This window comes from Protobothrops mucrosquamatus, unplaced genomic scaffold (genome assembly GCF_001527695.2).
Source record: "Protobothrops mucrosquamatus isolate PMUCROS unplaced genomic scaffold, P.Mucros_1.0 scaffold81, whole genome shotgun sequence".
NCBI classification, from domain to species: Eukaryota; Metazoa; Chordata; class Lepidosauria; order Squamata; family Viperidae; genus Protobothrops; species Protobothrops mucrosquamatus.
In genome coordinates, this window is record NW_015386458.1 from 969933 (window position 1) to 993494 (window position 23562).

At 44.4% G+C, this 23562-nt stretch overlaps 1 protein-coding gene across 1 annotated transcript in view; it reads right to left on the reverse strand.

The window, feature by feature from the left end:
* The window catches only part of GHRHR (growth hormone releasing hormone receptor), a 33329-nt gene extending 11887 nt beyond the window's left edge, over positions 1-21442 (reverse strand). Inside the window, exons 1-8 of the mRNA XM_029283425.1 lie at positions 21437-21442; positions 17710-17823; positions 15695-15797; positions 14587-14694; positions 12413-12510; positions 7806-7903; positions 6649-6781; positions 2594-2747 (exon numbers count right to left, since the gene is read on the reverse strand). Of these exons, the coding sequence (XP_029139258.1) occupies positions 2594-2747; positions 6649-6781; positions 7806-7903; positions 12413-12510; positions 14587-14694; positions 15695-15797; positions 17710-17823; positions 21437-21442 (814 nt within the window). The remainder of the gene's footprint in view (positions 1-2593; positions 2748-6648; positions 6782-7805; positions 7904-12412; positions 12511-14586; positions 14695-15694; positions 15798-17709; positions 17824-21436) is intronic.
* Positions 21443-23562: the final 2120 nt, after the last annotated feature.

A 23562-nucleotide genomic window follows, 5' to 3' on the forward strand; every position in this document is an offset into this window, starting at 1 on the left:
GGTTGATAAGTGAATCTTGGACGCCATATTGACTTTGCTCGTCAGAACATCACAAAAGGGGATCACGTGACTCTGGGACACTGCAACGGTCATAAGTACATGCCAGTTTCCAAGCCTCTGAATTTTGATCACGTGACCAAGGGCATGCTGCAACGGCCGTTAAGTATGAAAAACGGTCATAAGTCACTTTTTTTCAATACCTAAATGATTGATTGTAAGTCGAGGCCTACCCGTAACACAAATCTCTTTTCTCTGTGCCATTTTAACTTCGGTCACTAAATGAACCGTTGTAAGTTGAGGACAACCTGCATTCTGCTGTCTCTAGGGACTGCAGTGTCTACTATTATTACAACTATGGTTTGCATTACAACTTTTCTTCTTGGCTTTCTTCCGACAAGCAAAGTCAATAGGAGAATCCCGATTCACTTAACAACCATGTGATTCACTTAATGACTGCAGTGATTCACTGAACCAGTCTCTCTTTGTTTCATCTGTTCCATTTAATTCCTTTCTATCCAAGGTTTCAAACCGAATCAATACTTTAAACCAGTTTGCCTGTCCTCTCTCAAACCTGCATGTTCTTTCCCTGAATACAGTGCTGACTCATACTTATGACGGTCTCAGTGTCCCCAGGGTCACATGGTCCCCTTTTGCGACCTTCTGACAAGTGAAGTCAATGGGGGAAGCCGGATTCACTTAACAACCGGGGTTATTAACTTATCAGCTGCAGTGATTCGTTTAACAACCGCGGCAGGAAAGGTGGTAAAATGGAGCAAAATAAATGTCTCACTTAACCACAGAAATTGTGGTCGCAAGTCAAGGATTACCTGTACAAGTGGTCCTCGACTTACAACCATTTGTTTAGCAGCCATTTGAAGTTGCAGTGGCACTGAAAAAAGCGACTTAGGACTAGTTCTTGCACTTACGACCATCACAGCATCACGGTGGTCATGTGATCACCCTTTATGCCCTTCCCAGCTAGGTTCTGACAAGCAAAGTCAATAGAGTTTCACTTAACAACCACGTGATTCACTTAACAAATGTGGCAAAAAAGATCAGAAAATCGGCTGTGCTTCCCTTAATAACTACCCTGCTCAGCAATAGAAATTCTGTTCCCTATTGGGGTCATAAGTTGAGGATTACAGCTGTACCCAAACGTGTGTGAGAATCTGCACTTATTTTCTACAAGCTCTCCTTTTTTTAAAATAATAATAATAATAATAATAATAATAATAATAATAATAATAATAATAATAATAATAATAATAATAAGTAGTAGTAGTAGTAGTAGTAGTAGTAGTAGTAGTAGTAGTAGTAGTAGTAGTAGTAGTAGTAGTAGTAGTAGTAGTAGTAGTAGTTCAGGCTAAGCAGAAGCAGGTTAAATGAATCTGCGCTTGGAAAAAATGGGGAACATTTTAAAAACAGATTTTTCTTTTCCTGAGACTCCACAAGGTGATGCAAAAGTATGGATTTTATATGCTGAAGCCCAGCTGGAGAAAACTCTTTCCACCCATGAGTGAAAATGGCTCTGAGCATCCCTTCTGCCCCCTTGGTTGAATGGCTGAAGGATTTGGGGGTAAAGAGAGATAATTCTAGACCAGGGTTAGGCCACCTTGGCTCTTTTATGACTCGTGGACTTCAACTCCCAGAATTCCTGAGCTAGCATGGCTCAGCTTGGAAACCTCTCCCTTTCCCCTCAGCGTGGCTGGCTCAGGAATTCTGGGAGTTGAAGTCCACGAGTCATAAAAGAGCCAAGGTGGCCTACCCCTGTTCTAGATGCATCATGTTGAGTTTGTTTGTTTATTAATGTGCATCCCCTGCCTTTGTTATTTTTACAAACAACTCAAGGTGCCTAACATGTCCTTCCTCCACCTATCTTCTCCACGATCACAACCCTGTGAGGTGGGTTGGGCTGAGAAAAAGGAACTGACCCAATTGGCTTTTTTAAGGTGGGACTAGAACTCACTATCTCCTGATGATTGGCCCAAAGTCATGTAGCTGGCTTTCATGCCTAAGGCAGAACTAGGACTCCCAGTCTCCTGGTGATTGGTCCAAAGTCACCCAGTTGGCTTTCATGCCATAGGCAGATTAGAACTCAGTCTCTGGGTGATTGGTCCAAAGTCCAAGTCTCCTGGTGATTGGTCCAAAGTCACCCAGTTGGCTTTCATGCCATAGGCAGATTAGAATTCAGTCTCTGGGTGATTGGTCCAAAGTCACCCAGTTGGCTTTCATGCCTAAGGCAGAACTAGGACTCCCAGTCTCCTGGTGACTGGTCCAAAGTCACCCAGTTGGCTTTCATGCCATAGGCAGGACTAGAATTTCCAGTCTTCTGGTGATTGATTCAAAGTCACCCAGCTGGCTTTGATGCCTGGAGTGAGACTACAACTCACCATCTCCTGGTGACTGGCCCAAAGTCACCCAACTAGCTTTTCTGCTAAGATAGAACTAGAACTCACAGTCTCCCGCTTTCTAGCCTAGTTCCTTACTGGTTCTCTGCATCCTGCTGATGACATCCCTTTATTGATGGTGATTTAACCGCATCTCTTTTAAACAAGTAAGGAAGAAGGCAGGTCAAGAAGTCAGCTTGACTTACCCCATCCGAAGAGGACAAGCCACCAGTAGTATTTCCTTCCATGGGGAAAGGAAGAAAGAAGCAGCCAGTTGAGGTAGAGAGCTTCTGCTAACAGCCACATGAAGTTGGCCATGGTGAAGTAGTGAACGAGCACCATGGAGATCTTGCATCCAGCCTGTGGAAGAAGCAAGGAGATTATTTTTTTTTAATAATAATAATATAAACCTAAATATAGGGCGGGAAGAGGAGCGCCTGAGTCCCGCCGACTGTTAGTTAATTTTATGTATTTATTGTTAATGTTTAAATTTTAATTAATTTTCTTTATAAACTTGTAACAGGTTAATTTTATATTAATTTTGGGGAGATTTTTAATGGGATCCGGTCAGGACGTTCGACTTATAACCATGTCTTAAGGGCGCGGCGGAAGGAAGGGAGATCAGGGATCACCCTGATCTCTGGGGGCAGTTCATTCCAGAGGGTGGGAGCTCCCACAGAGAAGGCCCTCCCCTTTGGGGTCGCCAGCCGGCACTGTCTGGCCGACGGCACCCTGAGGAGACCCACTCTGTGGGAGCGTACAGGTCGATGGGAGGTAGTCTGCGGCAGGAGGCGGTCTCGAAGGTATCCGGGTCCGATGCCATGGAGCGCTTTAAAGATGATAGTCAGCACCTTGAAGCGCACCCGGAAGGCCACAGGCAGCCAATGCAGAGATATCTCAAGCAACCTTCTCATCGGCATGGGTTCATTCAAATCCTATCTCCAAACAGCATCCTGGCAAATAATATCTTGGCAAAGAAAAATCTGGCAGGAATAGCCAGGATCCCAGAAGATAGGCTCAAGATACAGATGGGCCAGATATCTAACAAAATGAAATTCAAGGATGAAAAAAGTAAGGTTCTACCTTTAGGCAAGAAAAACCAAATGCACAGGTGTAGTATAGGGGGTACCTTGATCAATAGTAGTAACTGTGAGAGGGACCTCGGAGTCCTAGTGGACAATCACTTAAACATAAGCCAGCAGTGTGTTGCAGCTGCCAAAAAGGCCAACACAGTGCTGGGCTGCATTAACAGAGGAATAGAATCAAGATCACGTGAAATGTTAATACCACTTTACAATGCCTTAGTAACGCCACACTTGGAATACGGCATCCAGTTTTGGTCACCACGATGTAAAAAAGATGTTGAGACTCTGGAAATACTGCAGAGAAGAGCAACAAAGATGATTAGGGGACTGGAGGCTAAAACATATAAGGAACAGTTGCAGGAATTGGGTTTGTTTAGTGACTAGTCTAATGAAGAGAAGGACGAGGGGGGACATGATAGCAGTATTCCAGTATATCAGGGGCTGCCCCAAAGAAGAGGGAGTCAAGCTATTCTCCAAAGCTCCTGAAGGCAGGACAAGAATCAATGGATGGAAATAAATCAAGGAAAGAAGCAACCTAGAACTAAGGAGGAATTTCCTGACAGAGAACAATCGGAACAACCTGCCTTCAGAAGTTGTGGATGCTCCAACACTGGAAGTGTCTGAAATGGTATAGGGTTTCCTGCCTGAGCAGGGGGTTGGACTAGATGACCTCCAAGGTCCCTTCCAACTCTGCTACTCTGTTCTGTTCAATAAACCAAAGTCATCCGTACCACCCAATCTTGAAGGATCTACACAAAGTTATTTTCCTTCTGGATTTGGGCAACTTTGGCAAACTCTCAATGCCCAGAAGATGCAGATTATTCTCTGAAGACAAGGGAAGATTGCCAAATAGGCAGAGAAGTATATGAGCAGAGAGATACGTGCGGATTGCTTACAACTTTGGTTCACTTAACATGTCCATTCTTGGTGTATTCAATCAATGTCATCAAATGGATTCTCCTGACATCCAGTTGAGAGTTTTGTTTTGTTAGGAGACAAACACTGGAGTTGGCTCCTGTGTCAGAAATGGCACTGTTCCTCGCTTTCTGAAAATAACTCTCATCCTTATTTCGTCTTTGAGGGTTTCTCAAGTGCTTTGAGAGTTTCCAAAGTGTAGATCAATCTTCCTCTCCCGGCTGAGGACCACACGTGGCCTGGCCTAACGAACAAGGGATTGTGTTTCTAATTCTGGGTGGACTGGAACACAATCACAACTGGATTATCTGTAAATTTGAAAGTAGAAGGGATGCTGACGCGTTAAATTAGTTCGTTTACACCAATTTAAATCAATATATTTCTGTGCTGCATATCTAATTGCTTTCTTCTGCTACTTCCTTTGAACGTTGTAATTCAGTCGTACGACACTGAAGGATGGGAGAAGACCTAAATAACTGGGAAGGACGCATATTGCATTCCAACTGCCCATAATTATTTATAAGTAGTCCTCGGCTTACGGCCGCAATTGAGCCCAAAATTTCCATCGCTAAGCGAGACAGCTGTTGAGTGAGTTTTGCCCCATTTTATGACCGTTCTTGCCACTGTTGTTAAGTGAGTCCCTGCAGTTGTTAAACTAGTCGCACGGTTGTGAAGTGAATCTGGCTTCCCCATTGAGTTTGCTTGCGAGAAGGTCACAAAAGGGGATCACGTGATCCCGGAACACTGCAACCGTCATAAATACAAGTCAGTTGCCAAGCATTTGAATTTTGATCACAAGACCATGGGGATGCTGCAAGTAAGTGTGAAAAATGGTCATAAGTCATTTTATTTAGTGTTCTTGCAACTTCGAACAGTCACTAAATGAATGGCTGTAGATCAAGGTCTAGCTGTAGCTAGGCCACCCGTGATTCTTTGCATCCCAGATGCAAAGAGATGGAATCCTAGAAAGTGTGCAGAGAAGAGCAATGAAGTTCATGTGGATGGAGGATTATAGGATGAACGTTTGACGGACCTAGGTATGTCTGGCTCAGGGGTAGGCAACCTTGGCTCTTTTATGACTCGTGGACTTCAACTCCCAGAATTCCTGAGCCAGCATGGCTCAGCTTGGAAACCTCTCCATTTCCCCTCAGCACGGCTGGCTCAGGAATTCTGGGAATTGAAGTCCACGAGTCATAAAAGAGCCAAGGTGGCCTACCCCTGGTCTAGCCCAGTGGTGGTGAACCTATGGCACGGGTGCCAGAGGTGGCACTCGGAGCCCTCTCTGTGGGCACATGTGCCATTGCCCCAGCCTTGCCTCCACCCGCAACCTCCTCCTCTCCAGCAGCCCCCCTGGAGGAGTCGCCCCTGAGCGTGGCCCACACGGAGCAGCGGAGCCAAGGACATGGCAGCCAGGCAGCATAGACAAGACTCAGCCCTCACGCCCCATCGCACAGTTGATGCTGTGGGGTGCGGGCAGAGGGCATGACCACCATGGCGCTGCTGGGCTGCCTGGGCGATCTGCGGCGGGCCCTGGAGGCGGTGAGTGGCCCTGTGAGCAAGCGGGGTGGGGGCGAGGCAGGGGGTGGAGTGGGGGGCGGAAGTTATTGGGCACTCAGTCTCTAAAAGGTTCTCCATCACTGGTCTAGCCCATTGGAGAGAAGGATGAGGGGTGACATGATAGAAGTCTTCCAGTATCTCAGGGGCTGCCCCAAAGAAGAGGGAGTCAAGCTATTCTCCAAAGCGCCTGAAGGCAGGACAAGAAGCAACAGATGGAAACTAACCAAAGAGAGAAGCAACCTGGAACTAAGGAGAAACTTCCTGACAGTTAGAACAATTAACCAGTGGAACAACCTGCCTCCAGAAGTGGTGAATGCTCCAACACTGGAAGTTTTTAAGAAGAGACTGGACAGCCATTTTACTGGGATGATATAAGGTTTCCCACAACAGAACAGAAGAATAGAATAGAATAGAATAGAATAGAATAGAATAGAATAGAATAGAATAGAATAGAATAGAATAGAATAGAATAACAGAGTTGGAAGGGACCTTGGAGGTCTTCTAGTCCAACCCTCTACTTAGGCAGAAAACCTTATATCATCCCGGTCAAATGGTTGTCCAGTCTCTTCTTAAATACTTCCAGTGTTGGAGCATTCAAAACCTCTGGAGGCAGGTTGTTCCATGAGCAGGAGGTTGGACTAGAGGACCTCCAAGGTCCCTTCTAGCCCTAGGATTCTACGTTCTCTGGTCTTTTCATCCCATACCGTGGAGTAGGTGCAGTAATCGCTCCCTTCACTCTCCAGGAGAACCGCATCCTTGATGAAGATGGAAATGGCCTTCAAGATGAAGGTGATGAAAAGGTGGACATGGATGTAGTTCCTGGGGCAACGGAGTCTCCTGCAGGGAGAGAGAGCAGACACAAGGTTAATGTGGGACAATAGACCAATCATCAGGAGACAATGAGTACTGGTCCTGCCTTAAACACAAAAGCCGGCTGGGTGACTTTGGGCCAATCAAGACGAGACAATGAGTTCTAGTTCCGCCTTACGCATGAAAGCCAGCTGGGTGACTTTGGGACAATCACCAGGCGATGGGGGAGTTCTAGTCCCGCCTTAGGCATAAAAGCCAGCTGGGTGACTTTGGGCCAATCAAGATGAGATGGTGAGTTCTAGTTCTACCTTACGCATGAAAGCCAGCTGGGTGACTTTGGGCCAATCACCAGGAGACAGGGAGTTCTAGTCCCGCCTTAGGCATAAAAGCCAGCTGGGTGACTTTGGGCCAATCAAGATGAGACAATGAGTTCTAGTTCTGCCTTACGCATAAAAGCCAGTTGGATGACTTTTGGCCAATCAAGACAAGACAATGAGTTCTAGTCCTGCTTTACGTATGAGAGCCAGCTGGGTGACTTTGGGACAATCACCAGGCATTGGGGGAGTTCTTTGGGCCAATCAAGATGAGACAATGAGTTCTAGTTCTGCCTTACGCATAAAAGCCAGTTGGATGACTTTTGGCCAATCAAGACGAGACAATGAGTTCTAGTCCCGCCTTACGCATGAAAGCCAGCTGGGTGACTTTGGGCCAATCACCAGGAGACAGGGAGTTCTAGTCCCGCCTTAGGCATAAAAGCCAGCTGGGTGACTTTGGGCCAATCAAGACGAGACAATGAGTTCTAGTCCCGCCTTACGCATGAAAGCCAGCTGGGTGACTTTGGGCCAGTCATTCTCTCTCCACACAGCCCACCTCACAGGGTTGTGGTTCTGGGGAAAATAGGAGAAGGAAAGCGTATAACTATGTTCACTGCCTTGTCTTATTTGTAAAATGAATAAAGGCTGGGGGGGGAAAATCTAATAATAATAATAATAATAACAATAACGAGTGGGATGAAAATGTTGTTCTATTTCCCAGGCTCCTGTAGACCTACCTGAATGCAAGTAGAATCAGGATGGCGACGGTAAGCGAGATAGCTGAGATGCTGTAACCCACGGTGTAGATGGTCTGGATGGTTGAAAAGAAGGAAAGCTGGAATGAAAAGCAAACCAACCCTTCAGCTGAGCTTTTGAAACAGGTCCCGGATTCTACTCTGCAACGACGATCAAGGAATATTCCTTCAATCCCTCCCCTGCCTGTTTCATGACTTGGCCTACCTCAAAGGGCTGTCCCAGTCTCCCTGCCCCCCCCCTATGCCAAATAAAATAAAGACAGGGTTGTGTTGAGTTTCTTTTTCACAATTTTATCTTTCTCCAGGCTGTGTGTGTCCTCCAAACCCCTTCTTAACGCCTCATCCAGGCCTTCCTAATTGCTCAAGGTTAGCTCTATTTTCTTTAAACTGGTGGAATGAGAGCCAGAGAGAAAGCAAGCTAGCCAGAAGACGGCCACACCATAAAGGACAGGATAATCTAGGGGTCCCAACCCCCCGGCTGTGGTATCGGGCCATGCAAGCGGTGGGTGAGTACTTGCAGCTCCATTTTTGTGAGCGACGAATGCACACACCTGACATAAATGGAGCTGCTTGTGTGAGCTCGGGTGCACAACATCCCCTCTAACACCCCCCCCCCCCACTGGTCTGCAAAGCCAAAAAGGTCGAAGACCCCTGGGATAATCCCATACTTTTCACATCTGTATCTCCCATGACTCTGCCTTTGAATTGTGGGAAGAATCCAGAGAAAGAAATATTTTGGGAAATATTAAAAAAGGCAGAATATAATCCCCAAAGGATTTTAAAGGCAGAAACCAACCAACCCCCCCCCCCCCCACATACACACAAGTCTCTCTGCCCCAAACAGAAACCAGGTCTGCAGAAATGCAGATGTGATAATCTTGTCAGAAAGATTGGAGTCAGGAAGCTGGGATTAGGAAGAAAGATCCCTAGAATCAACAATCCCTCACACCAAAAAAATCCAACACTCATTCAGCCACAGCCCCAGGGAAGCAGGATATGACCTTTGGGACATAATAGGATTCACCCACCACCATCAGAATACTAGAAAGGCACACTCAGACTCAGGTCAAAGTTCATGCCACAGGAACCACTCCAAACAAAAGCCCAAGAAGGTATAAAATGTTTTTTTTTTCTTCAGAGCATCTTTCTGTCTGGCTCTCCTCTCCAATAAACTGCAACCTTCTTTCTAAAGCAGTCTCCATTTTGTTTATTCCCAGCTTGGACTGGACTCTGATGAAGATTTTTTCCTTCAACAGAAGTTACACACAGCATGAGTGTCAAAGCCCCACATAGCATGAGTGTTAAAGCTCTTTCACACCTTATCCGAAACTGGAGTCACAATGACAAACAAATTTGGAAACCAAGTGGTGCTAGTCCATTAGGTAAACAAAATGGGCATGGAAAGAAATCCAGATTGGTTGTTTCCTGCTGCAGAATCATATCAGTGCTACCCTCAGTTTTAGTTAGCTGAAGCACAGAGATACCAAGTAAACTTTGTTTTGTGTGGGGTCCTTGGCGCTCTCTGAGCTTGGTAGTTTTCTTGCAGATGTTTCATGACCCATCCAGGGAGCTTTATCAGTTCAAGGGAATGGAGTTTGCAGCAAGGAGGATGTTACCTAGTTGGATCATGAAACATCTGCAAGAAAACAACCAAGCTCAGAGAGCACCAAGGACCCCACAGTCCTCCTCCTCCTCCCTTCTAGCACTGATAATGTTCTCTAGTTGTGTCATGAAACACCTGCAAGAAGACCACCAAGTTCAGAGAGCATCAAGGACCCCACAGTCCTCCTCCTCCTCCTCCTCCTCCTCCTCCTCCTCCTCTTCTTCTTCTTCTTCTTCTTCTTCTTCTTCTTCTTCTTCTTCTTCTTCTTCTTCTTCTTCTTCGTCTTCTTCTTCTTCTTCTTCTCCTCCTTCTCCTTCTCCTCCTTCTCCTTCTCCTTCTCTTCCTCCTCCTCCTCCTCTCTGCCAACCCCCCTCCCTTCTTTCACTGATAACGTTACCTAATTGGGTCATGAAACATCTACAGGCAAACAACCAAGCTGAGAGAGCACCAAGGACCCCATAGTCCTCCTCCTCCTCCTCCTCCTCCTCCCTTCTAGCACTGATAATGTTCCCTAGTTGTGTCATGAAATGCCTGCAAGAAGACCACCAAGCTCAGAGAGCACCAAGGACCCCACAGTCATCGTCGTCATCGTCCTCCTCCTCCTCCTCCTCCTCCTCCTTCTCCTCCTCCTCTCTGCCAACCCCCCTCCCTTCTTCCACTGATGACGTTACCTAATTGGGTCACGAAACATCTACAGGCAAACAACCAAGCTCAGACAGCACCAACAGACCGCACACTTCAATCCTGAGCTATAACTATCCCCTGCTCTCAGTGGCCGGTATGCAGATGTTGTTTATCTCAGTTTATCCTTATCTCATGATAGCCTACTTCGCTGGTCTCCCTCTTCAGTCCATTAACAGCTTGAAGGTGGGGGCACTAGAATATATGCCAGCGTCACCCAATTCATGAGCGAAGGACGTGGAAAAAATGAGCATTGAGATGGTTGCCTGGTTGTGCCCAATGATTAAAGGAAGGCAGGGCCAATCTGTGGTCTGTGGAGAGACTCTTCACTCAAACTTCCATCAAGGTCAAGCATCACTTGAAAGATTGCTAAGTCCCGCTGTTCGCCATTCAAAAGCGAGGATGGACAACGGGGGTTAATGCCGCGTCTCTCTGCCACTTATCATGAAATAAATACGAGTCGGTCACCCCACAGAGGGTGATGTTCTGTTCGCGTTTGAAATTCTATTTTGCTACTATGAATTGAGAACTTCACCAGCATCCTGTCTCCTCTGAAAAAGACACCAATTATTTTTACCCAGTCTGAAAGAAAGAAAAAAAAAACCCCAAAAGGCAGCAGAATGTCTCCGCTTGATGCTAAAATACAGGTAGTCCTTGACTTAGGAGCACAACGGAGCCCCAGATTTTTGCTGCTAAGCGAGGCAGCTATTAAGGGAGTCGTAGCCCCGTTTCATGACATTTTTGCCACTGTTGTTGGCGGTCATTAAATGAGTCTGCCTTCCTTCATTGATTTTGCACGTGACAAGCCCGCTGGGAAAGTTACAAATGATGATCATGTGATGCTCAACTTACAACCACAACAGAGCCCCAAATTTTTGTTGCTCAATGAGACACCTCTTAAGTGAGTCTTGCCCCATTTTACGACCTTTCTTGCCACAGTCCTTAAGTGAATCCCTGCAGTTGTGAAGTTACTGACACAGTTGTTAAGTGAATCCGGCTTCCCCATTGACTTTGCTTGTCAGAAGGTCGCAAAAGGCGATCCTGTGACCCCAGGACCGTCATAAATAGGAGTCAGTTGCCATGAATTTTGATCATGTGACCATAGGGACGTTGCAATAGTCGTTAAGTGTGAAAACCAGTCATAAGTCACTATTTTCACTGCTATTGTAACTTTGAATGGTTGCTAAACCTGTGAAAGTTTGTAAGTCAAGGACTATCTGTAAATTGCAGAGGAGAATACAGGGGGGTGGGAGTTCACCATGATTCACATTTATGCTCTAGTTATTTAGGATTAGGTAGATTTAGGATTAGATAGAGAGATATAGAGATATAGAGATATAGATAGATGATGGAGGCAGAGATAGATAGAGATATAGATTATAGATAGATATATGGAGAGAGAGAGAGAGAGAGAGAGAGAGAGAGAGAGAGAGAGAGAGAGAGAGAGAGAGAGANGCCACAGAAGTGGGCTGGCAACGGCCACGGGGCTCCTGTTAGATGGGGCTGTTGGTGTTGCTGCCACGAGGTGAGACAGTGGAAAAACTAAGACATCCCATGAAAATAAAACCTAATGCCCCTTTTGGAGGCAAAAAAAATATATCAGACCAGGTCTTAATTTCAGGGAAACATGGTAGGTAGGTAGGTAGGTAGGTAGGTAGATAGATAGATAGATAGATAGATAGATAGATAGATAGATAGATAGATAGATAGATAGATAGATAGATAGATAGATAGATAGATAGATAGATAGATAGACAGATAGACAGATAGACAGACAGACAGACAGACAGACAGACAGACAGACAGACAGACAGACAGACAGACAGACAGACAGAAGGATGGATGGATGGATGGATGGATGGATGGATGGATGGATGGATGGATGGATGGATGGATGGATGATGGATAGACAGACAGACAGACGGACGGACGGACGGACGGACGGATGGATGGATAGACAGACAGGTAGATAGAGAGATAGGTAGGTGGGTGGGTAGAGAGGTAGAGAGGTAGGGAGAGAGAGAGAGAGAGAGAGAGAGAGAGAGAGAGAGAGAGAGAGAGAGAGAGAGAGAGATGGTAGATAGACAGATAGGTAGATAGATAGAAATAGATAGGGGGGGTGAGAGAGAAAGAGGGAAAGAGGGAAAGAGAGAGATGAGTAGATGGATGGTAGAAGGACAGAGACCACATTCATGAAGCAGAATTCCTGGTTGTTTCTCTTATAGTTTAGCCTGTTAAGAGGTATCAAACTTTCTCCCTATGCCTGTGGGGTATCTGTCTTTATCCCCCACTCCCCCAAACTCACTTCATCCAGAGAGACATCATCTTCCATCGAACATGCTACCGAATAAGGTGGAATCGGATCAGACCAGCCTTGATCTGTGCAACTTCGTTTCACCACACCTATGAAAAATTAAAATCAGCAAAATTAGATTGAGCTGGACTGATCCAAGTGATGGGGCCCCGGGGCCAACAACTCAGGGTGTTAGCCCTTTGAGGTAGTCCAGACAAGGAGCAGGACCAGGAGTATCTTAACTGTAAGTATACAGGTAGTCCTCGGCTTACAATAGTTCATTTAGTGACCGTTTGAATTCACAACGGCACTGGAAAAAAAGTGACATAACCATTTTTCACACTTACGACTTTTACAGCATCCCCATGGTCACGTGATCAAAATTTGGATGCTTGGCAACTGGTTCATATTTATGATGGTCGCAGTGTCCTGGGGGGTCACGTGATCCGCTTTTGCGACTTTCTGACAAGCAAAGTCCATTGGGGAGCCCGATTCACTTAACAACCATGTTACTAATGTAACCACTGAAGTAATTCACTTAAGAACTGTGGCAAGAAAGATGGTAAAACTGGGCCCATTGGGTGGGTGTGGCTGCAGTGGTAATGGCAGACTGGGTGGGACTAAAAGGTTCAATCAATCAATTCCAACTTTGCAAGATCTTTTTCTTCCTCTGTGAGAAGTTGAAATTGACTGATTGATTGAATTTTTTTTTTGCGGAGGCCTAAAGCGAAAAGGTTTTATAAAACCCAGCTAAAGGCCTAGGACTGGGGCGACGGCACGCGTGCCCACAGAGAGGACTCTGAGTGCCGACTCTGGCACCCGTGCCATAGGTTCACCACCACTGTCCTAGAGCCTCTCACTATTGTTTTATAATAATTTGGAATCAAAGAGATACTTAATAACCTGGGAATGACTCTGTTATTTTAATTTCTCGACTTGGCAGCCCAAGGCCAGGAAATTTATTTATTAGGCTTCTTTCTAAGTGTCCAGTGTCACTTCTAGGCAGGAAGGGTGCCAAATAAGTCTCTTAAATTAATATATAAAGGATGCTCATTAAATCCCAGTGTGCATAATTGGCAGAATTACACCATTTGTGTAAATGTCTGCCACTGGGGTCAATTTATTTATCTGAGTAATTACGTAATTGATGTCATTTGTTGAAATTCACGTCACTTGCCCAGTGCAAATGACATAAGTGATGCAAATTTACCCAAACAATCTAATTATGTCAATTTTGGCAAGTGACAGCAATTATATTAATTGACCCACTTTAGAAAGAAGAGGTGGTGTCTTTTATGGGGTAATGAAGATCAAATCACAAACGTATCTCTTGAAACCAAAATCCTGTTCCACTGGGGTAAAAATCAAGGTTTTAGTCTAATCGTATCAAGTTTAAATATATATTTAAATATATTACAGAGAAGAGCAACAAAGATGATTAGGGGACTGGAGGCTAAAACATATAAGGAACGGTTGCAGGAATTGGGGATGTCTAGTTTAATGAAGAGAAGGACGAGGGGGGACATGATAGCAGTGCTCCAATATCTCAGGGGCTGCCCCAAAGAAGAGGGAGTCAAGCTATTCTCCAAAGCGCCTGAAGGCAGGACAAGCAGCAATGGATGGAAACTAATCAAGGAGAGAAGCAACCTAGAACTAAGGAGAAACTTCCTGACAGTGAGAACAATTAACCAGTGGAACAACCTGCCTCCAGAAGTGGTGAATGCTCCAACACTGGAAGTTTTTAAGAAGAGACTGGACAGCCATTTGTCTGAAATGGTATAGGATTTCCTGCCTGAGCAGGGGGTTAGACTTGATGACCTCCAAGGTCCCTTCCAACATTATTATGAAGGAAGGAAGGAAGGAAGGAAGGAGGGAGGGAGGGAGGGAGGGAGGGAGGGAGGGAGGGAGGGAGGGAGGGAGGGAGGAAGGAAGGNAGGGAGGGAGGGAAGGAGGGAGGGAGGGAGGGAGGAAGGAAAGAAGGAAGGGAAGGAGGGAGGAAGGGAGGAAGGAAAGGAGGGAGGGAGGAAGGAAGAGAGGGAGGAAGGAAAGAAGGAAGGGAAGGAGGGAGCAAGGGAGGGAGGAAGGGAGGGAGGGAGGGAGGGAGGAAGGAAGGAAGGAAGGAAGGAAGGAAGGAAGGAAGGAAGGAAGGAAGGAAGGTGTTTCTCACCAACAAACTGGTTCCTCACCTGATTTCTTTGTGAAGTGGAAGATGATACCTGGACAGGTGAAGGAAAGCGTGTCTCCAGGATCTGCATCGGGCCAACACAGAAGCCGGTCCCATAATCTTTTACAACCTTGCAAATGGAAGAAAAGATTTAAAAAAAAAAAAAAAAAAAGCTCTCCATTATCCTTGGAAAGAGAAACCCAACAGCAGAGCCCAAAGTATATCAGCGCATTGAATGAACTTTAAGATTGCCCCTTAATGAGTGGGATGCACCCTTCAGGACTGCCAATAGAGTAGGTGTAGTAAACGAAATTTCCAAATTGTATGCAGTAAAATAATACAGTGGGTGGAGGATGAAAATACTGTATATGAAGCTACCCTGGGTCATCGGTGGAGACCGTACTATGATGTTTCATGCTATGAATTTTGAGGTTGATGTTTGCTTTTTTTAGGGGTTCTCAAGTTGTGAAAAGGTCTTCCTTCCTTCCTTCCTTCCTTCCTCTGACTATTTCTTTAAAAACAGGTATAAGACACACAGGGATTGACTGTCCACAGTCTGATCCTAAAACATGGACAAGCCTTAGTAGATATAGTCTTACACCTAATCCAAAGTCTCAACCCTAAGACATGTTTACATCGCAAAATTTAATGGCATAAGACAGGGATGGCGAATCTTTTAGAGACAGAGTGCCCCAAAACCACCCCGCCGCCCCACCCGTTGCTCCGCCTTTGTCACTCTGTCCCGCCTGCTCCACCCTGCCACTTGCTGGGCCACCCACTGCCTCCACGGCCCGCCGCAGATTGCTCAGGCAGCCCTGCAGCACCATGGTGGACACAGCCTCCATCCGCACCCCACAGCATCATCTGTGCGCAACAGGGTGTGAGGGCGGAGTCTTGTCCCTGCTGCCCAGCTGCCATGTGCTTGGCTGCGCTGCTCCATGCCCAGGGGCGACTCTCCTCTGGGGGGGGCTGCTGACGAGGGGATGGCAGGGCTGGGGTGACGGCACACTTGCCCACAGAGAGGGCTCTGAGTGCCGCCTCTGGCACACGTGCCATAGGTTCACCACCACTGGCGTAAGAGAAACCGCCATTCCATATTCCCTGCTTTTCTCATTTCCACCTGATTGTACCTGCGGTTTCGTTCATGTGCAGCTGAATCTCTTGTAAGCACTCGGTCTCGTTCTGTTTCCACTCTGTGATGGGGACACAGTCGGGCTGAAGCATTCCAGCAACCTAGAAGTAAATGAACAGGATGAAAGGAAAAAAGCTGACATTCCTAGCCTTATCCTAAAATTCAATGCCGGCAGGGGAAAGAATAAAAGCAACTCAAACCATCGCAGGTAGTCGCTGCCTTGCAACCCAAACTTTTTGTTGCTAAGCGAGACAGTTATTAAGTGAATTTTGCCCCATTTGACGACCTTTCTTGCCATAGTTGTTAACTGAATCACTGCCGTTGTGAAGTTAGTAATATGGTTGTTAAGTGTAATCTGGCTTCCCCAGTGACTTTGTGTCAGAGATGAAACTTTGATAGCTAGATCCCTCTGCATTTCATCTTGCTTTTAGATGAATGGGAGGGGGCAGGGAGTTACTTTCAAGTGGGTTAAAGGGAGAAATTAAAACTCTTTGATTCATCTGCAGACCATGAGAGCTTGAAGCCTTGTCAAGGTCACCCTAACAGGTGTGGATTTGAAGCAGACGGTTCCCATAACAAAGTGAGCTTGTTGATCTGAATTACGTAACATGGGGGGGGGTGTTGGCTGGGAGAATTATTAAGTCTGTGGATTGGTGTTGGAACCTCAGAGTTAGTTTTTCTTCGACATAACCAAGTGGTGTATTCAATAAACAGCAAGCTTTTCGGAAATGAAATGAACCTGGAGGGTTTTTTTTATTCTTGAGATGGATGTTGAGACTTTGCTTGACAGAAGGTCGCAAAAGGGGATCACAGGATCTCGGGACACCGCAACTGTCATAAATATGAACCAGTTGCCAAGCTTCTAAATTTGGATCACGTGATCATGGGGATGCTCAATGGTTGTAAGTGTGAAAAACGACCATAAAACACTTTTTTCAGTGCCGTTGTAGCTTTGAACGGTCACTAAATGAACTATTGTAACTTGAGGACTACCTGTATACATTTTACCCATGAGCCCCTGGTCCAAGGATATTTCCTTTCTGCTGGAATATAAATTATCAAGAACTGGAGTGTATTTGAAATTCCGCAAATTCAGAGAAGAAGAACAAGGGTGATTTGGAAAATTGGCGTAAGAAGAGAAATGGCAAAATCTCTGTGGGTTTCTCCTAACGAAAAAAAATATTCGGCAATTCTATTTGTAAACAATATTTAGACTTTAGCACTCCAAAAAAAAAGGAAGAAAGAAAACCCCCCAAAATCCAGTTACAGGTAGTCCTCAAATTACAACCAAATGGGGAGCAGAATTTCCATTGCTAAATAAGGCGGTTGTTAAATGAGTCACACCAATGTTATGAACTTTTTTGCCAAGGTTGTTAAGTGAATTATTACAGTTGTTAAGTGAATCATGTGGTCATTAAGTGAATCCAGCTTCCCCCATTGGCTTTGTTTGTCAGAGGCTGGCTGGGAAAATTACAAATGGTGAAACTTTCATTACTTTTTTGTTATCTTCATATTTCTACTATAAGGAAGGTTAGACTGATGGATGGTGGCTGTTCCTCCATATCATTTTATGAATGTCATTTTATGAACATCATCATGATGTTCCATCAGATCTTTCTTAGTCAGTTGCTTCATGTCTGGAGAACGCATCTGTTCCATCAGATCTTTCTTGGCCAATTGTCCCATGTCTGGAGGACACATCTTATGAACATGATCATGATGTTCCATCAGATCTTTCTTGACCAGTTGTCTCATGTCTAAAGGCCACATCTTATGAACATCATCATGATGTTCTATCAGATCTTTTCTGGTCAGTTGTCTCATGTCTAAAGGGCACACCTTATGAACATCATCATGATGTTCCATCAAATCTTGCTAGATCAGTTGTCCCAGTCTGGAGGACACATCTCATGAACATCATGATGATGCTCCATCAGAATTTCCTTGGTCAGTTGTCCCATGTCTGGAGGACACATCTTATGAACATCATGATGATGTTCCATCAGATCTTACTTGGTCAATTGTCCCATACATAGACAACACTAGTGAAGAAAGCCGGTCCCCCAACATAGACATCTGGTAGAAGGTGTTGCAATTCATGCAAAAGACAACATTTGCATCTTTTGCCTACAATTATATCACAATGCCCAAGATGACACTTGTTTCTTTCTTCTCCCCTTAACATTTCAAGACAGACTAATGTACAATATGGCAAAACTGGTAAACACAAACAGGGAAAACGTATTGAAGCATTCTGATTTTTTTTTACCTGTATTATCTGGACAGAGAGCCCCCTCCCCCCACAAAAAAACTAAAATCCAAGCTACATGTTACATCGCTGCAATTTTGGTTTTTTAAAAAAATGTTAATGACAATTTGTGCTTGTCAGAAGTTTCTCCTGTTATTTTTGACTTGTTGAGATGTGCTCAGTGAACAAATCAAACTTCAAGCCCACAACATGAATTGTAAAGGTATCTAATAATATGGAATAACAGAGAGGGAGGGAGGGGGGGAAAGAGAGGGGGGGAGAGAAAGAGGAGGGAGGGAGGGGGAGAGGGAGGGAGGGAGGGAGAGAGAGAGGGGGGGGGGACCACTGGAAAGATCTTCAACAACTTTTTTCCTTTTGGCCCTTAATTTTACTCCCACTGAGGGTGGGAAATATCCTGAATTCTGATTTTCAACATTCTCCCCCCTTCAACCTTCAATTTTGGCCCCACTGGGGGAAAAAAACCAACCCTGAATTCTGATTTTTAACAACTTTTTTTACCCTTCCAGCCTCAATTCTACCCCCCAATGGAGAAATTAAAAAACAAAAAAAAACCCAAATGTTGATTTTCAACAATTTTTCCCTCCTTCGATATTTAACTTTAACCCCACTGGGGGGGGGGGGAAATCCCACAAAAGCTGAATTTTGAACTGTTCTTCCCCTCCAATTTTTCATTCAACCTAAGTAGATAGGAAAGTACAGCTTGTCAAAAGTAATTGCTCCACGTTTTCCTTCTGCATGGTTTTTTTTTTATTATTATTATTTGTGTTTGTTTGTTTATCTTTTACACTTCTGAACCACCCAAATCTCCGTCAAGGAAGGGCTCCTGCTTCATTGATATATTTCAACCATACAGCCTATTTTTAGACAAATGGCATAGGGTTTCCTGCCTGAGCAGGGGGTTGGACTAGATGACCTCCAAGGTCCCTTCCAACTTTATTATTATTATTATTATTATTATTATTATTATTATTATTATTATTATTATTATTATTATTATTATTTAAGAAGCTCTCGTGGAGATTCTCAAGGGGATTGTGCCAGTGTTCACCTATATCTCTGGTACTTTTTGTCAGAAAAAAAAGCTTATACCCCCTACAATATATAATGCCAAATCTAGTGTAAACATCTGGCTGATTGTGCAACCAAACATAATAATAGAGAAATACAGAATAATAGAGTTGGAAGGGACCTTGGAGGTCCTCTAGCCCAACTCCTGCTCAGGCAGGAAACCTTATACCATTTCAGACAAAGGGCTGTTCAATATCTTCTTAAAGGCTTCCAGTGTTGGAGCATTCACCGCTTCTGGAGGCAGGTTGTTCCACTGACTAATTGTTCTAACTGTCAGGAAGTTTCTCCTTAGTTCTAGGTTGCTTCTCTCCTTGGTTAGTTTCCATCCGTTGCTTCTTGTCCTGCCTTCAGGCACTTTGGAGAATAGCTTGACTCCCTCTTCTTTGTGGCAGCCCCTGAGATATTGGAAGGCTGCTATCATGTCCCCCCTCGTCCTTCTCTTCATTAAACTAGACAGACCCAATTCCAGCAGCCGTTCTTCCTATGTTTTAGCCTCCAGTCCTCTAATCCTCTTTGTTGCTCTTCTCTGTACTCTTTCTAGAGTCTCAGCATCTTTTTTACATCGTGGTGACCAAAACTGGATGCAATATTCCAAGTGTGTGTTTTCGTGGTGCATAGTATTTTATTTATCTATTTATTTATCCTTCACATCTCTGAACCACCTGTCTTCTTCAAAGGGGGAGTCTGTTTCGTTGATTTTTCAAATATACAGCCTATTTTTAGACAAATCAGAGGACTGGGCATGTGTTCGTCTATATCTATATTCTTTATCAGAAAGAAAGTTTATACCCCCTATTACAGTATATCCTTCTCCTCCTCCTCCTCCTCTAAATTGACCAGCAAGGCAAATAGTTTCTCTTTTAAGTGCTAAATTAGCAATAAAATTCTAAGCATCCAACCATCTAAATTTACCAAATTCTCACTCCGTGGCAACCTATCCTATTTTCTGCAGTTGGCATTGTTCAAAATATTTCTCACTATGCAGAGTTCCTAGACCATCCAAATTCATCTTTCCTTTTTTCTTCTTCCCCAAAACAGCCTCTCTGAGTCCCCCCCCCCTCAATAATTATACCCACTGAAATATTATGCTCTTACACCTATTTGCAAACAGACCCACGAGGAAAAAAGAAAGGAGAATGAAAGATGCAATTTAAAACTTACCAGAGATGGCAGAATCAGCAGGATTAAAACACAGGAGCATCTTTGCTTTGAAGACTTCATGTCAACACAAAAGAATTTTTGTTCCGCTCTTGCTTGGTCCCTTGCTAATATGAGGAATGGGGTGAGGTTTTTTTGTAACTCAAAGAACGTGAGGGATAAGCAGGGTGTGAGGTCTTACTCACAACTCCCTAACCTGCAGCTGACTGGCTGTCCACCTGCAGTTGTGTTAAACACTCTGCTGTGACTTGCAAAGAGAGTGGGTGGTTTCCTCTAAAACTGCATGAATAAACTATCAGGGGATGACAAACAAACCTGGTTGAGTTAACAGGTGTCATCTGAAGCTAGGCAACTTTCCCAAGCACACACAGAACAGAGACTGCTTGATCAGCAGACCTTTAAAAAACACACACACACACATACACACACACAGCAAACTGAGCTGGGGACGAACTGGTGTGGCTTATCCGCAAACATTACTTTCCTGATGGAACTTCAGTGGGGTTTTACTTTTATAATTAGATGTAGAATCAGAGGCTGGAAGGGGCCTTAGAGGTCTTCCAGTCCAACCCCTTGGCTAAGGCAGGAGACCTTATACTTTCAACCTGAGTATTTCTTCCTCTTTTTTTCCTACTAATACAGTTATTAGATTTTTAAATAAGAAAGGTCAAAATTAACAGAAACTAATATTTAAGGAAGGAAAAAGGAGGGAGGGAGGGAGGAAGGAAGGAAGGAAGGAAGGAAGGAAGGAGGGAAGGAAGGAGGGAGGGAAGGAGGGAGGGAGGGAGGGAGGGAGAAAGAAAGAAAGAAAGAAAGAAAGAAAGAAAGAAAGAAAGAAANGGAAGAAAGAAGGAAAGAAAAAGGAGGAAGGGAGGAAGGAAACAAGGAAAAGAAAAGAGAAAGAAAAGGGAAAGAAAAGGGAGGAAGGGAGGAAGGAGGGAGGGAGGGAGGGAGGGAAGAAGGAAGGAAAAAGGAGGAAGGGAGCGAGGAAACAAGGAAAAGAAAAGAGAAAGAAAAGGGGGAGGGAGGAAGAAGGAAGGAAGGAGAGAGGAAGGAAGGAAAAGGAAAAGAAAAAGGAGGGAGGGAGGGACGGAAGGAAGGAAGGAAGGAAGGAAAGGAGGGAGGGAGGGAAGTGCAGAAAAAAGAAAACAAAAGGTTGAATTGAAATATTCTTTTAAAACAACTATACATATAAATTAAACTCTTACTCTATGATTACAACATAACTCATTTTTTTCCTCTCACCTGCATCTCTGCATTTTCACACAAAAAAGTACAAAAGAGATTTCCAGTCAGTATTAAACTTAAATAGGCTGTCAGTTTAGCTATCTCTATCATCTTCACCATCCATTCTTTCATGGTGCATAATATTTCTAGAGTTCTGAGTCTCACTGCACAATCTGAGCGTTTTGTAGGAAGGTCTCTATCCCTGGTTTCTGGAGAGACACCCAAAGGGGCCCTTTTGCCATTGGAGATCTTTCTTTCACCAGCAAATGCTGAGTTCATGGTCACCACGATGTAAAAAAGAAGTTGAGATTCTAGAAAGAGTGCAGAGAAGAGCAACAAAGATGATTAGGGGACTGGAGGCTAAAACATATCAGGAACGGTTGCTGGAATTGGGTATGTCTAGTTTAACAAAGAGAAGGACGAGGGGGGACAGGATAGCAGTCTTCCAATATCTCAGGGGCTGCCACAAAGAAGAGGGAGTCAAGCTATCCTCCAAAGCGCCTGAAGGCAGGAGAAGAAGCAACGGATGGAAACTAATCAAGGAGAGAAGCAACCTAGAACTAAGGAGAAATTTCCTGACAGTCAGAACAATTAACCAGTGGAACAACCTGCCTCCAGAAGTGGTGGATGCCCCAACACTGGAAGTTTTTAAGAAGAGACTGGACAGCCATTTGTCCAAAATGGTATAGGGTTTCCTGCCTGAGCAGGGAGTTGGACTACATGACCTCCAAGGTCCCTTCCAACTTTATTATTATTATTATTATTATTATTGTTGTTGTTGTTGTTGTTGTTGTTGTTGTTGTTGTTGCTGTTGTTGTTGTTGTTATTAGTTCTAGCCAGCTAGATGACTTTGGGTCAATCACCAGGAGACAATGAGTTCTAGTCCCGCCTTAGGCATGAAAGCTGGCTGAGTAACTTTGGGCCAATCACCACCAGACTGTGGGTTCTAGTCCCACTTTAGGCACGAAAGTCAGTGAATCACCTGGTCATTAAGTGAATGGGAATCCCTTCATTGTTGTCAGAAACTGGCTGGGAAGGCTGCAAATGGCAATCACGTGATCCCAGGATGCTACAACTGTCACAAATTCATGTCAGTTGCCAAGTACTTGAATTTTGTTCCTATGACCATGGGGATGCAGCCATGCTCATAAAAGTGTGAAGCCTGGTAATTTGTTCATTACTTCAGACAGCCACTAAATGAATTGTTGTAAGTTGAGAACTAAAAGAATCAAGAGGTTGCTTGTGTTGCGAATGGTGGCCAACTGGAACACAACCCCTCTCTCAAAATCTGCAGTGTACTTGACTTACGCTCATTCCCCAGCAGCACAAAATCAGATTATTTCATCTAATAGATAGTGGTTCAATCTAGGATTTCCCCCCCAAGAAAATATCTTATTCTATCCTTGAAAAACTGCAAAGCTCTTCATAAGCGGACCAACCAAATCCTGATAGCTCAACTGGCTGAAGCAATAACACAGGTAGTCCTTGACTTATGACCACAACTGAGCCTAAAGTTTCAGTTGTTAAGCCAGACAATTGTTAAGTGAGTTTCGCCCCATTTTACCACCTTTCCTGCCACAGTTGTTAAGTGAATCACTGCACTTGTTAAGTTAGTCATACGGTTGTTAAGTGAATCTGGCTTCACCATTGACTTTGCTTGTCAGAAGGCCACATGACCTTGGGATACAGCAACGGTCATAAATATGAGTCACTTGCTAAGTGTCACTTGAATTTTATCATGTGACTGCTGAGATGCTGCCACAGTCATCAGTGTGAAAAAGTATGAAAAAAGGTCCCTTTTTTCTGTGCCACTGTAATTTCATATGAGACAGACAGACAGATAGAGACAAAGAGAGACAAAGACAGGCAAATAGACAAATAAACAGAGACAGAGAAATAGAAAGATAGAGAGAGAGAGAGAGACAACAGACAGATAAACAGACAGATAAAAAGAGAGAGAGAGAGAGAGAGAGGAAGAGAGAAAGAGAGAAAGAGAGACAGAGTCAGGCAAATAGACAGATAAACAGAGACAGAGAAACGGAAAGATAGATAGATAGATAGATAGATAGATAGATAGAGAGAGAGAGAGAGAGAGAGAGAGAGAGAGAGAGAGAGAGAGAGAGAGAGAGAGAGAGAGAGAGAGA